The sequence below is a fragment of the Bos indicus genome, chromosome 14, assembly GCF_029378745.1.
Source record: "Bos indicus isolate NIAB-ARS_2022 breed Sahiwal x Tharparkar chromosome 14, NIAB-ARS_B.indTharparkar_mat_pri_1.0, whole genome shotgun sequence".
Classification (NCBI taxonomy): domain Eukaryota; kingdom Metazoa; phylum Chordata; class Mammalia; order Artiodactyla; family Bovidae; genus Bos; species Bos indicus.
Genome location: NC_091773.1, coordinates 3,131,632 through 3,144,578, shown reverse-complemented (window position 1 = coordinate 3,144,578; position 12,947 = coordinate 3,131,632). Strand labels below are relative to the sequence as shown.

Sequence of the window (12,947 nt, the reverse complement as noted above, 5' to 3'; positions counted from 1 at the left end):
AAAAAGTGACAATGGTGCATTCAGACAGCCCAAGGAAGTCAGTCAAAAAGATTTCATGTGATAAATATTGTTATATACAAGGTAACTTCCTAAAACTCAATGCATATTCATATACAAAAATAATAACTAAGAATGACTCAGATGGTAAAGATCTGCCTGCAATGCAGGAAACCTAGGTTTGATCCCTGGGTCGGGAAGATCCCCTCAAGGAAATGGCAACCCGCTCCAGTATTCTCACCTGGAAAATCCCACGGACAGAGGAGCCTGGCGGGCTACAGTCCATGGGGTCACAAGAGTCGGACACGACTGAGTGACTAAAACAACAGTCAGTGAGAATGAGACACCAAGCTGCCAGTGAGGGGAACTCTGAATGAACAGGCAGTGATTTAGCGAGGCAAGAGCTGGACTTAGAGGAGATTCCGAGGCTGTACGGGAGGAATGAGGGTCAGGAACAAACGGCGCAAGTGTCATGAGTTCAGGGGACCAGGACACCACGCCTGTCACAGGACGCGGCACTGACTGAAGCCCCGTGGCGCAGGTTACACGGCTCACTAATGTGTCTTGAACACGAGTTGGAGGCTACTGGACTGACAGAAAAGCTCTACGTACGGAGAGGAGGGTATGCGGACTTACACATTTATCAAAACTCATCCAACTGTACACCTAGGATCTGCATGTCTGTGGTATGTAAAATCTCAGTTAGAAGGAACAGACCCAACAGCTGACAGCCGGCAGAGTCTCCAGTCTTGATTCCGGACACCTGCCATCACTCAGACAGTGGAGCTGGGCTTAGGCATCCAGCTTCCCCACAGACCAGCTCTTCACGAGGCTGAGCACGCCTCCTGGGCCTGTCCGCCTTGAAACCCCAATCTGTGTGCGCCTGGGCACCACATGCACCCAGCTCCACACAGTGCCCCCGGCTACCCCGGCTCAGAGCAGCTCACAGCCTTGGCCTTCCTCAGCCCCCAGGAGCAACCACAGACCAGACACCGGTACTGCAATACATTCAGCTTAATCTGGAGAGTTTGTGACAGTCACTTTTAAAATACAAATCAATGAGGGCAAATAGGCTATCTGTCTTATAAACAACTGGCTGTTGATTTAAGTGTTTCTGTGCCTGAAGGACTCCCAGAGTCCTGAACACGGCTGTATCCCCCTCATCGATGGTGTCCTGTCCCTCAGCACAGAGGGTGATGAGAGGCCCCAGGGGATGTTTACGGCCCAGGGGACCAGTCCTGGACCCCCGGATGTGGGGCTGTGTGAAGGCTCCCCAAGTCCTGCTCCATCCAGCCATCCTTCTCTTCCGCTACTTCGGGAAGGAGGGCTGACAGGGGAGGGCTTGGGAGACTGAGGCCCCCGTGACACACAGAGACCGCTGTCACCACTCCTCTGTCCCCAGGGACTTCTGAGGCGCTGCTGGCAAGAGCTGTCCCAGGAAGACGCTTCCTGCCAGGAACCCCAGAGGTGTGTGGGCGGAGGGCTGTGCCCCTCAGACCGTGAACTCGAGGACCCAGGAAGGCAAGCCTGGGGCCTGCCCGTCTAGCCACCGGCCTGCAGTGGCTAGAGGCAGTGTCTTGTGTGCAAGCGGCCGCTTTAGCGGGAGTTGTTTCTGTGTGAGCATGGCAGCCATGGAAAGCCACAGAAACGGTTCTATGTCTGAGCCCGCAATGCCACTGCTGACGTCCTAGAAATTTACCCGGAAAAAGTCAGTTGGAAAAAGCAAACAAGCAAACAACCCACTACTACAAGTCTGAGGGCACCAACGCTCCTGCTCTGGACAAGATGGACCCTCCTGCCATCTGGCGGGACAGCGGGTGCCCCGGGGCTCGAGGAGTGGAAGCATCGCGCGTGCGTCAGTTACCAGAAACCTCTCCTCCTTCTCCAGCCAGCGCTGGTCCTCCTCCATCTCCTGCTGCTGCCGGATCAGCCGCTCCTCCATCAGGTGTGTGGGCAGCGCCTGCCCGAGGCCGCGCAGGTCCAGCGCCGCCGAGTCCTGGGGGTGGGGGAGGGGCGGTGAGGAGGGTCACTCTCAGGCGTCCACGTACGGTGCTCTTACTTTTTCTCTGTATGTCTTTCCAAAAAAAATTAAGCAGAGCAGCAAGGGTGGGGGAAATAGGCTCTCATGCTCTGCTTGTGGGAGCCGCTTTTCCTTGGGCTTCAGGTTAACGTGGCTGACACAACTTTAACAGGTATACAACTGTTCTCTTGCAGGGATATATTTTAAAGAAGTAATCCAAGATGTGTGCACAGAACGCTTCATTAAATAGAGCAAAAAAAGTGGAAACGATCTGGAAGTAAAACAGTGGGAGGAGGGTTAAACGTGACACACGCATGTTATGAGTGTAAGGCATGTTTACTCCAAGGGAAAGAACATGAACAGCAGACAGCTACAGACGTTCTTGGATTTAAAGAAGTGTTTTTTAACACTACAGGAGTGGTTCTTGGTTTCACCAGGAAAACTTAGTAAAAATTAACATGGGTGGCTGAGCTGGAGGCTCTGTCTGTCCACTGGCCTCATGTAGGGCTCTGTTTTTTCAAATGAATGGACTAATGATGGTAGCATCTCTTTATTTTTTAGTTAAAAAGATTCACAGACCCAGAGAACATCTGATCTTAGAATCATCTAAACCGAGAAATCTTAGGATTCAGAATGAAAGGTGCCTTGGGTACAGCCTCATCAATTAACAAGGCAAAGCCCAAGGACGTCCAATTTACCTCCACGCTGGGCTGCCACATGGATATCTCCTGTGGTCTGTGATTCCACGAATCTGTTTGGTCCAAGAGAGATGCCTGACCTGGGTAGATGCTGCCAGCCATGGCTGTGACTCCATGTGGGCCAGGGTAGCCAGAGACCTGCGGATGAGCGAAGCGGCTAGGTCACGCTCTGACACAGTGTGGCTTCTGCATGGTCCGGCTTCCAGGTGACAGGAAGTAACCAAGACTGCAGAGGACAGTGTGGCAGCGGAGAAACGGCTCCCCAGAGGCCTGATGTCCAAGGCCTGATCCCTGGGACCTGTCAACACCTTACTCGGCAAAGGGATCGCACAGACGTGATTATAAGTCAGGACTCCTGGGACGGGGAGGTTGCTCTGGACTACCCCAGTGGACCCAAGGAGATCATAAGGTCCCTAAAATGCAAGTGGGAAGCAGAAGGGAAAAGAAAAGGGGGTGTGACTACTGAAGAATGGTCAGGGAGATACTGGGGTTTGGATGATGGAAGAAGGGGGGTCATGAGTCAGAAGTGCAGGTACCTCTAAAAGCCAGTAAAGCAAGGAAATGGACTCTCAACTATAGCCTCAAGAAAGGTCATCTGTTAGCTTAGACAGCCAGTGCAAATGTACACTAGGAAAGCACACATTCTCTACTTTGCACACTTCTTACAATGCTGAGCGCAGACCATCCTCGGATGCAGAAGCAACAGGAGGCCAGAAACACGGCTAAGCTGTCGCTCTATAGGCCCCTTCCTGCCCAGCTCACCGTGACGCCCCCAGCGAAGAAGAAACAAGACCCCCGCAGGCCTGTCCTCTCATGAACCAGGGCAGGTGGTGGGAGAGACACGGCTGCACAGGCTGACAGTGATGGCGCAGGCAGAGAAAGAGTGTTTAGTTGGATGTGGAGAAAAACGGCAAGGCAGAAGGAAATAGGAGGCGTTTCTCTGTACGGTTCTCGCTCAGTCAAAAGAAGGAGAGAGAAAGGAATCTCTCTCCTTTTGCTTCCCTAACTCATCAGGCTGCTTCTGGATGGCAGGACTGTCAGCAACTTTTTAATGAGATAAAGTGCAGTCAAGTCTGCATTTCCAAACATCAATACATCCTTCAGTGAAGATCTCTAGGTGCTGATTTATATCAAAATTCCATACTGATGACACTCAGTAAACTTTTAAATAACTTATATAGACAGCTCTCACAGTTTATTTGAATATTTTAATCAAAAAATACTGCCAGAGAACTTTTAGGAATTTTCACAACAAAGAGATTTCAAACCATCTAAGGCAGTTTTTCTATATAACTCCTAACCACGTGAAAGGATCAAATGGCAAAGGATCAAGGCAAAAAGGCCTGCGGGAAATGCCTTATCACTGTTCTTATCAAGGTGAGGAAACCTGGCGCTTGGCAGAGAATTGTTCATCTGTTTGATGACAAAGATATACATGTCAACCTATCAACATCAGCGTGTATAGCGTACTCCCCACTCTGAATGTGAAGAACGAAAGAACGCAGCTGGCACCTGGCGTGGGCGCATACCTGGTAGTGATTGGTCTGCACCGTGTGCTGCGGGCTGGGGTAGAATCCTTCACTGGACCTCGGACTGGGGTAACCAGGTCTGCTGGGCTGTGGACAGACCAACAGAGCATCATATGAACAGTGTTCTGATTGTTTTGGTGAATCTGCCTTTTGTTAAAAAGAACAGAAAAGAACAATTTTATATAAGAGCTTAGTTGGAAAGAATGATATAGGGTGTGAAGACATTTCATTGGGGGTAACAGTCTTCTCAACAAATAATGCTGGACATCAGGATACCACATGTGAAAATGAAGCTGGATCCTGTCTACACAACATACACAGAAATTCATTCTAATGGATCATATCTCTAAACCTAAGAGCTAAAACGATAAAACTCTTCAAAAAAGGCGGCTCAGGAGTAAATCTTTGTGACCCTAAAGTGAAAGTCGCTAATCACGAGGCTTTGTGACCCCATGGACTAAATAGTCCATGGAATTCTCCAGGCCAGAATACTGGAGTGAGTAGCCTTTCCCTTCTCCAGGGGATCTTCCCAACCCAGGGACTGAACGCAGGTCTCCTGTGTTGCAGGTGGATTCTTTACCAACTGAGCCACAAGGGAAGCCCTTTGTGACCCCGGGTTAGGCAATGGACACCAAAAGCTAGTCAACAAATGAAAAAAAGATAAATTGAACTTGGTCAGAATTAAGAACTTTCGCATTATAAATAACGAGGTTAAAAAAGTGAAAAGACAACTCATGAATGGAAGAAAGCTTGTGGGATCTTAGTTCTCTGACCAGGGATTGAACACGCCAGGTCCTAACCACTGGATTGCCAGGGAATTCCCATAGAGTAGTTTTTTAATCTTTTTGAGCCACACAGTAACTGGACCACTTAGGTTCACTGTGTAGGGGGACCTAGTCATGAACAAACACAAGGGAAGGGGTAAGTCCACACAACAGAATAAATTTTCATCAACAGCAAACAGGCAGTGGGGCAGTCTGCTGACCCGTGTTAAAGGCTAGAACAATTTCTGATTACAGAAAAGAGCCTCAAAATATACACTTTGAAAATGTCCTAAAGAAAGAAATGTGAGGCTATTTAAAATTTTAAGCTGGCTTCACCTTTATTCTGTAATACAAGGAAGCCAAACTGCCTCCACCTCTGCCCAAGAACTTATTTACTAGCCGAGCTTTCAAAACTCAAGTCACGTGAAAATTATTAAAAATCACAGAGATTGAGATACAAAATCACGTTTAGGTGGAAAAGGTTCTTCAATTCTGTGAGTTTTCGGGGACTGCTGTATTGTTTGTGCTCATCACCATCCACACAGAGTTCCTCACACTTCTGGAACCAAAACACGTGCTGAGAACACACAATCTCATCTGGTCGTCACGACACCCCTAAGAGGCAGGGAACACTAGTACCCCCACTTCACAGATGAAGAGAGTGAGGCCGGGAACAAGCAGGGAACCTGCTCGGTCATCTGAGCCACTTGTGAGTAGATCCACTTGATTTCCGGGCCTGAGAAATGAACTCCGAGGCTCTCCAGTGCCGAACCATTCCACAGCTGTGGCTGAGAAAACAGGCAAACCTCTATACATGCAGGAGGCCTGTGGAGGCCGCAGGAGCTGGGGTTTATAGCTTTCTGGTGGGTACCTGTTGTTGCTAAATGAGGAGAGACAGAAATTTTCTGGTCTCGTCACTAACTGCCTCAGAGGGACCCCTCAGAATAAAGCATGTGGCCCTCCTTCCCTGGGCCTCAGTTCTCCCATTGGTGGAGGAAGCCAGACTACAGAACCCTTCACCTCTAAAGTTCTGAAGAACTTGGTCAATAACCTGCATTCACTGTAAATGTGTAATAATATTTCCTGTTACACAGTTTAAAACAATGACCAAGAAAAAAAATAGGTACAATATTTACTAGCACATTGTGTTAAAACAGATTTCTGAACACTTTTCAAAAAGGGAATGAACTGTCAGAGTTCTTTTAATATATTTTTAGCTCATCAAATGTCAAATAGCAGTTCGCCATTAACTGCAAAAAAGCCTTTTATGTATACTGTCCAGAAAATGATCTGAGCTGTATTATTCTCTGCAAACAAGCTGGTGTGTGAAAACACCATTCTGTCCACGGCAAAAGGAGGACAAAAAATCCTGACCTGAGGGGAACGATCGAGGGCCTCCCAGCCCCAGCATGGCTGTGCAGCGCGAAGGCCTGGTCACCGGCTGCAGGCCGGGAGGATGGAGGACAGGGCCGGGATGCTGCTGACCGACCTCAACAAGCGGATGCAACGCGCTGCCTGCTCCACAGACAACCCAGCTGCTGGCCACAGGCGAGAAAAGGGCAGAAAATGTGCTCCAGGTTCTCAGCAGAAGAAAACCAAACCCCAAGGGACAAGGTCAGGTGGAAGCAGACTCCTCTCAAAACAAAGCAAACTGCAAAGCATTTACGGCTTAGGTCCCCAACTTCTGCAAAGAGAAACCCCTGAGCCAGGCATGCTCACTTCAGCCTGACGATGAGGGCGGGGGGCGGGTGGTCAGGGAGCTGGGAGGTCACATCTAATCCAATCATCCGTGGCTTCAAACAGCTGGAGGCTGCAGCACAGATTAGGAAAATGAGTGCACAGGAGGGTGGTACTCAGAGAAGCAAATAAGAAACCAAAGTTGCAGTGCTGACTCTTAGAATAACCTGCTGTTTGGTTTTCTCCACAGATAGCACGCAGCTGCCTACACCAAACCCTCAAGAGTCAGCAGGAGGAATGCCAAGGTGGGGTGGGGGCCTCGCTACCTTGGGTGGCGCTTCGTCGGACCCTCCAGAGTCCCAGGATGCGGTGACCTGCCTTCTGGACTCCATCCTCATGCGCTCTTCTTGCTGGACCTTCTCTTCCTCCAGGATTGTGCTGGGGAGACAACACAGGGTGTGAGGGAGCTGCTGCCAGGAGCTGAACACTCAGGACCCGCCCTGCCGCCAGGAGCCCCAATGAGAAAGGGAGAGAGGATCGGGTTTCCAGCTTCCCAGAAGGACTCCAGAGAAGCCTGGATGCAAAGGGCAGGTCCGCTTACAGCCACAGCCCAGGTAAGGAAGGACAGCTGGCTGGGAAGGGAGAAGCTGAAAAACCAGAGCGGAGCCAGGATGGACGGTCTAGACGTCCAGCTCCCTTCAGCGGGACTGCTTCCCCGGGCAAGCCCCACGGAGGCACCACATCAGCGCTGTAGGAGACACGCCCCAAACGGCCCGGACGACCTTCCTGCCAGCTTTCACTTTAACCAGCACTTCGTCTCGTCAGGAAGAAAGGAAACTCTTCTGAAATTCCTTCTGCCTTTGCACACGCAGCTCAGCACAGGGTCTCGCGGCTGCTCACCCGCCAGGCAGCTCAGGGCTCGGAGCCCAGGCGCCGGCCCCCCACCCCCACCCCACCACCCCGGCCCCGGGCGGCAGGGACCTCGGTCCTCCGGGCGCAGACAGCGGCCCCCACCAGCCACCCTGCAGCTGCATATGGAGGCTGCTTCAGCCCCAGCCTCCCAGGGAGGCGTCCGTGAGAAGGTGAAGTCAGCTGCCCCAGAGCCTCCCCTTCTAATCTGGGAATCGCTCGCCTGTTTGCAGAAGAGGCTCTGGCTGCCCTGCCCGAGGTGAGGGCAGGCTGCTTCTCACGCAGCTACAGCAGGAGAAGATGCACAATCCATCTCCCGACCGCCCTGAGTCAGCAAGCCCTCACTACACATGGGAGGTTTTTTTTTTTAAAGGGAAGGGAATGTTTTCCTCAATGACCACATCAGCACTTAGAGAAAAGCGAAATTTAGTCAGAAGAGCTCATCCCCTCTTCAAAATATGATTTCGGTTTCCTTCCCACTCCATGTAGACGATCGTGGCTGAGAAAACAACACTAAACTTTTAAACGACAGGGCAGGACCGGTGGCACCCTCGAGGCCGCTGTGCCCGAGAGCCAAGACCGTGGGGACCTGGCTAAGATCCCACGATTCACGGGTCAAAATGCGCCGTGTATGCCTGTCTGAGAGGCTGTGGCCCCTGCTGCACTGAGAACTCCCCTTTCCCACGCGCCCAGAATGAGCACAGACCCTGGATCACACCGTTGCAGTGACGACGGGATGGTGGGCACTGAAGCCAGCATGGGCCGAGTGTGCGCGTGGGCCATCGAGGAAGACGGTGCGCCTCAGGCCCACGCCCCACAGGGGACACGGGCAGGCCAACGGGAGCAGGCGTCCACCGGCATGAGAGAGTGCCCCCTCCGATCACGAGCACCCTGCTCTCAATCACTTGACCCTCAAAATAAGTAACAGACTCCAAATCAGAATTCCCAAAATTTCTGTAGTTTTAAACAGCTGAAAAGTCCCAAAAATCAAAACAAAAAAATCAAGCAAAAAACAAAAGCAAACCAAACTGTCCTTATTTCTAACTTCCTCAAATTGTTAAAATAAGGCAAGCTGTGAGAAGGCCAAGTGTGACATATTTTTAAAGGCAATGGGAACTCTACTTCAAACAGCCCCATGAAGGCACTCTACGTCTGTCTTCTGGACTGGGTCACCGTGACCTGAAGGTGACTGCCCCCCCACAAACACCTCCAAATGGGTCGTGGGAGGCCCTTGCCGTCGGGAGACCCCTCGGGCCCCCCCGCCCCGACCCTTGCACCCACACTCACGGTGCCCCTCTTCTCTGACCCACTGACTCCCTTCTGAGTCCTCCTTCTCAATCCTTCACCACCCGCTACACTGGACAGGAACGCAGGGTGACCAGGTGGCCTCGTAACCAAGATAACATGTCAAAGTGTTTCTGAGAAGAAGTAATTTGTTGCTTAGAGCAGCTCAGAATATAAATAACTCATAAAGAATCTGGTTTTACAAGGGAAAGACTCTTCCATAGATGGAGTAAGAGTGCCCATGAAGACATTTCTGAGCTTTTCTCTTTACAGTCGCTGCGGAACCCAGAGCAAAAAAACTGGAATGCGCACAGTGTCAAGGAGGTCAAATTTAAACATATTTTCCCAAACTACAAATATTTTTAGTAGCAATACATTCCATTTGAGAGCTTTTAGCTGCCTAATGTGAACTGGCAAGGAGCCCACATGGTTCTTCCTGGGACGGTGGTTTCTAAGTCTCAAACCCGCCGAGAGATAAAGCAATAGAAGATAGTAAGACTTCTCATTTAACAAACATTAGAGCATGTGATAATCATTCTTCGTTTTATCCACGAGCCTTATCTAGGAAGAGAATTGGGAAGAGAGGGAAAAAACTATTTAACGTGAGTTTTGTTTTTACTTTCCTCACTTTAGGAAAAAAAGTCAAACCAGTCGCCGGCTCAGAGTAAAAGGACGTGAACATGTGAAAGCACGCTCTGACTCCGGGCAGCACCCCTGCGAGCCTGGCCTCCCAGGCTCCGCAAGCTGCCGTGGAGCGCTTTCCCAGGATGTGACTTCACGTCTAAGGTATTTTCATGGAGAGCAAGAAAGAGGTCTGACAGCTACTTCGTTCCCACCACGAAGTGGAGATACTAAAGCAAATCTCCAGCGCGAGCTTTCGAGTGGACAGGGTGACCGGTCCTGAGGGGGGACCAGCTGCTCCCACCATCCCAGCAGAAGGGACAGAGCTGGGAGCTGGGTAACCACAGGCAGCCAGGGCATCTCAACTTGTGTCCTCACATAAAGAACAACGACGCTGCCCATCCCATTCACTGTTAGGATGGAGAGAGAAAGCAGGGGAAGGAAGCCAGTAGGGCATTTCAGTAAATGCTATCTAGTTCTGTATCTTTACATGCCTTGTTTTTTTTTTTTTTTTTTCAATCTATTTCATTTCTACAGTGTTCTTCCTGATAGCGATTACACTGCTATTCTTTCCTTTGAAACCACATTTCTTCTATGCTTAAATAACTTAAAAAAAAAAAAAAGATTGCACTTTGATCACCTAAACATAATGATTTTATGATGACATCACAAAATTTGCTTTGGATAGAAAATCAGTCTGGATTCATAGCTACTTAGGCTAATCTGGAAAATACCCAGAGAAAGAGCACCAAGAAACCGAAGGGGAAAAAAAAAAAAGCCAAGAGGGAAATGGCTTGTTTTAGCAAGTTCATGGGAATACCAGTTTTGAAACATGATCTCTTATAATTACCCAACACTGCCTCACCACAAAGGAATGGAATTGACCTTTCAACAAGCACTCCCCCCACCCCCGCCTAGGGATCTTTGCAGAAAACAAGTCTGGAGGCCTGAGACGAGGCTGGGATTGTGGGATGGTGTCTCTGCAGCCACAGTAACCTCTGCAGCACGGGGTTCTCCTCTCCTTCTCTTATAAACACACACAGCAGACCCAGCATCTCGTTTCACGAACACAAAATGGGCATTTCGCTCTACTTACTATGTGTCTCAAACTTCAGGAAGTTATGCACTTCTGCTTGGCTACTGTGTCACACGTCTCAAAATTTTTAAAAGTTATTTCTACTAGAAATCTTACTTTAAAATGGTAACCTCTCTGGTATTTTGGGCAAGTTGGAGAAGCTCCTACGTGACCCCTCCTCTTGCAGAGACTAGGTCAGAAGAGAGAACCTAGACAACACCTAGGACCTGAGACAGCACTGAGCAGTCAGGTCTGGGGGGAGGGACGCTAGGAGGAAAGAATGGCACCGGGTGAGGCCCATGATGATGGCCGCTGGCCAAAGAACCGGCAGCCATCCTAGTGGTTTGAAGAACCAGAGGACTGAGTTTGGGTCACCACAGCTGGTGGAAAATGAGGGGGGAAATGCCAGGAAGAAGACAGCCAGGGAGGGGGTACTTCAAATTCTGAGTATAAATTCTGCCTGAATCACTTGCTGACCCTTGTACCATGCACATATAGGGCAGGCTCCAGGCGGCCCAGCTGAGACTGAACTCAGCGGAACTGAGACTGGAGCTCACAGAACGGAGAGAGCTTGCAATTGAGACCTGCCTAGTTAGCTGCCTGCTAAGTCAACCAACCAACTGGTCTTCAGAGGAATGACACTGAATCCGGAGTTGCCACAACTTATCAGCCACAAGTCCAGGGCATAATCTAAAACCACGTGATACACAAACACACACTAAAATGTAACCCAGTCCAACAGGAAAAGAAATCTAAAGGAAGCTGACTCCAATGGTGACTCAGAAATTGGAATTAGCAAGCAAGGACTTCAAAGAGCTGTTATTTTCAAGGACATATAGGAAAATTCGTTCATAGTTAATGAAAAGATAGGAAATGTCAACAGAGAAATAGAAACTATAAAAAAGAGTCAAATGAGAATTTCATAACGAAAACCAGAATATCTGAAATAAAATCTCCATGGGACCGGATGATCAGTAGGATGGAGATGAGAGGAGAGTCAGGGAGACTAAGGATAAATATATCAACAAAATTTATCCGGTCTGAGGGACTTAGAGAAAGACTGGGGGAAAAGAGAGAAAGAACAGAGTCTCTGGACTCTGTTGAAGGACGCTATCAAAAGATTTAACATACACAGAATCAGAGTTTTAAAAGTAGAGAGAAAATGGAACAGAAAAAAACAGCTGAAGAAATGACACATTTACAGACTCAAGAGGTTCAGTGAAGCCCAAATACAGTGAATAAACCACACCCAAGCACATCCTAGTTATAAACTGGTGAAAACCAAAAATAAAGAGCAGATCACGGAAGCAGCCAGAAAAAAAATGACACATGACATAAGTTGAAGAATAATTTGAAAGACCAGTGACTTTTCCTTGGAAGATAGTGAAAGAAAGCTTTAAGGTGGTGAAAGGAAAAAAAAAAAAGGAAAAATGCCATCGGTTCAGAGTTCTGTATACAGTGAAATGAACCTCAATTCATTTTCAGATTAAAAAAAAAACCACCACTCCAAATTAACCAACAGGTTCATACCACAAGAAATGCTAAAGAAGTTCTTTGATAGATAATTCAAGAAAGGTCTTTAGGGAAGAACAAAGAGCACTGTTTGGAGTTAAATATAAGATTTCCCCCTTCAGTTCAGTTCAGTTACTCAGTCGTGTCTGATTCTTTGCGACCCCATGAATTGCAGCACGCCAGGCCTTCCTGTCCATCACCAACTCCCAGAGTTCACTCAAACTCACGTCCATTGAGTCGGTGATGCCATCCAGCCATCTCATCCTCTGTCATCCCCTTCTCCTCCTGCCCACAGTGAATCAACTCTTCGCATGAGGTGGCCAAAGTATTGGAGTTTCAGCTTTAGCATCAGTCCTTCCAGTGAACACCCAGGACTGATCTCCTTTAGGATGGACTGGTTGGATCTCCTTGCAGTCCAAGGGATTCTCAAGAGTCTTCTCCAACACCACAGTTCAAAAGCATCAATACCACAGTTCAAAAGCATCAATTCCTCAGTGCTCAGCTTTCTTCACAGTCCAACTCTCACATCCATACATGACTACTGGAAAAACCATAGCCTTGACTAGATGGACCTTTGTTGGCAATGTCTCTGCTTTTGAATATGCTATCTAGGTTGGTCATAACTTTCCTTCCAAGGAGTAAGCGTCTTTTAATTTCATGGCTGCAGTCACTGTCTGCAGTGATTTTGGAGCCCCAAAAAATAAAGTCTGACACTGTTTCCACTGTTTCCCCATCTATTTCCCATGAAGTGATGGGACCAGATGCCATGATATTCGTTTTCTGAATTCATTTCTTTGAGCCAACTTTTTCAGTCTCCTCTTTCACTTTCATCAAAAGGCTTTTTAGTTCCTCTTCACTCGA

General features: G+C 48.7%; 1 protein-coding gene across 20 annotated transcripts in view; it reads right to left on the bottom strand.

Moving 5' to 3' along the window:
• PTK2 (protein tyrosine kinase 2) overlaps positions 1-12,947 on the bottom strand; it is a 192,948-nt gene that overhangs the window by 16,687 nt on the left and 163,314 nt on the right. For 14 of the 20 annotated variants that reach the window (XM_070802389.1, XM_070802371.1, XM_070802375.1 and 11 more), the window contains 4 exons: positions 7,012-7,123; positions 4,245-4,331; positions 2,716-2,853; positions 1,862-1,993 (listed from right to left, as the gene is read on the bottom strand). In XM_070802389.1, the coding sequence (XP_070658490.1) occupies positions 1,862-1,993; positions 2,716-2,853; positions 4,245-4,331; positions 7,012-7,123 (469 nt within the window). Of the gene's footprint in view, positions 1-1,861; positions 1,994-2,715; positions 2,854-4,244; positions 4,332-7,011; positions 7,124-7,286; positions 7,561-8,881; positions 10,008-12,947 lie in introns of those variants that run through there. The other 6 variants (XM_070802383.1, XM_070802384.1, XM_070802392.1 and 3 more) reach the window with 5 other exon arrangements.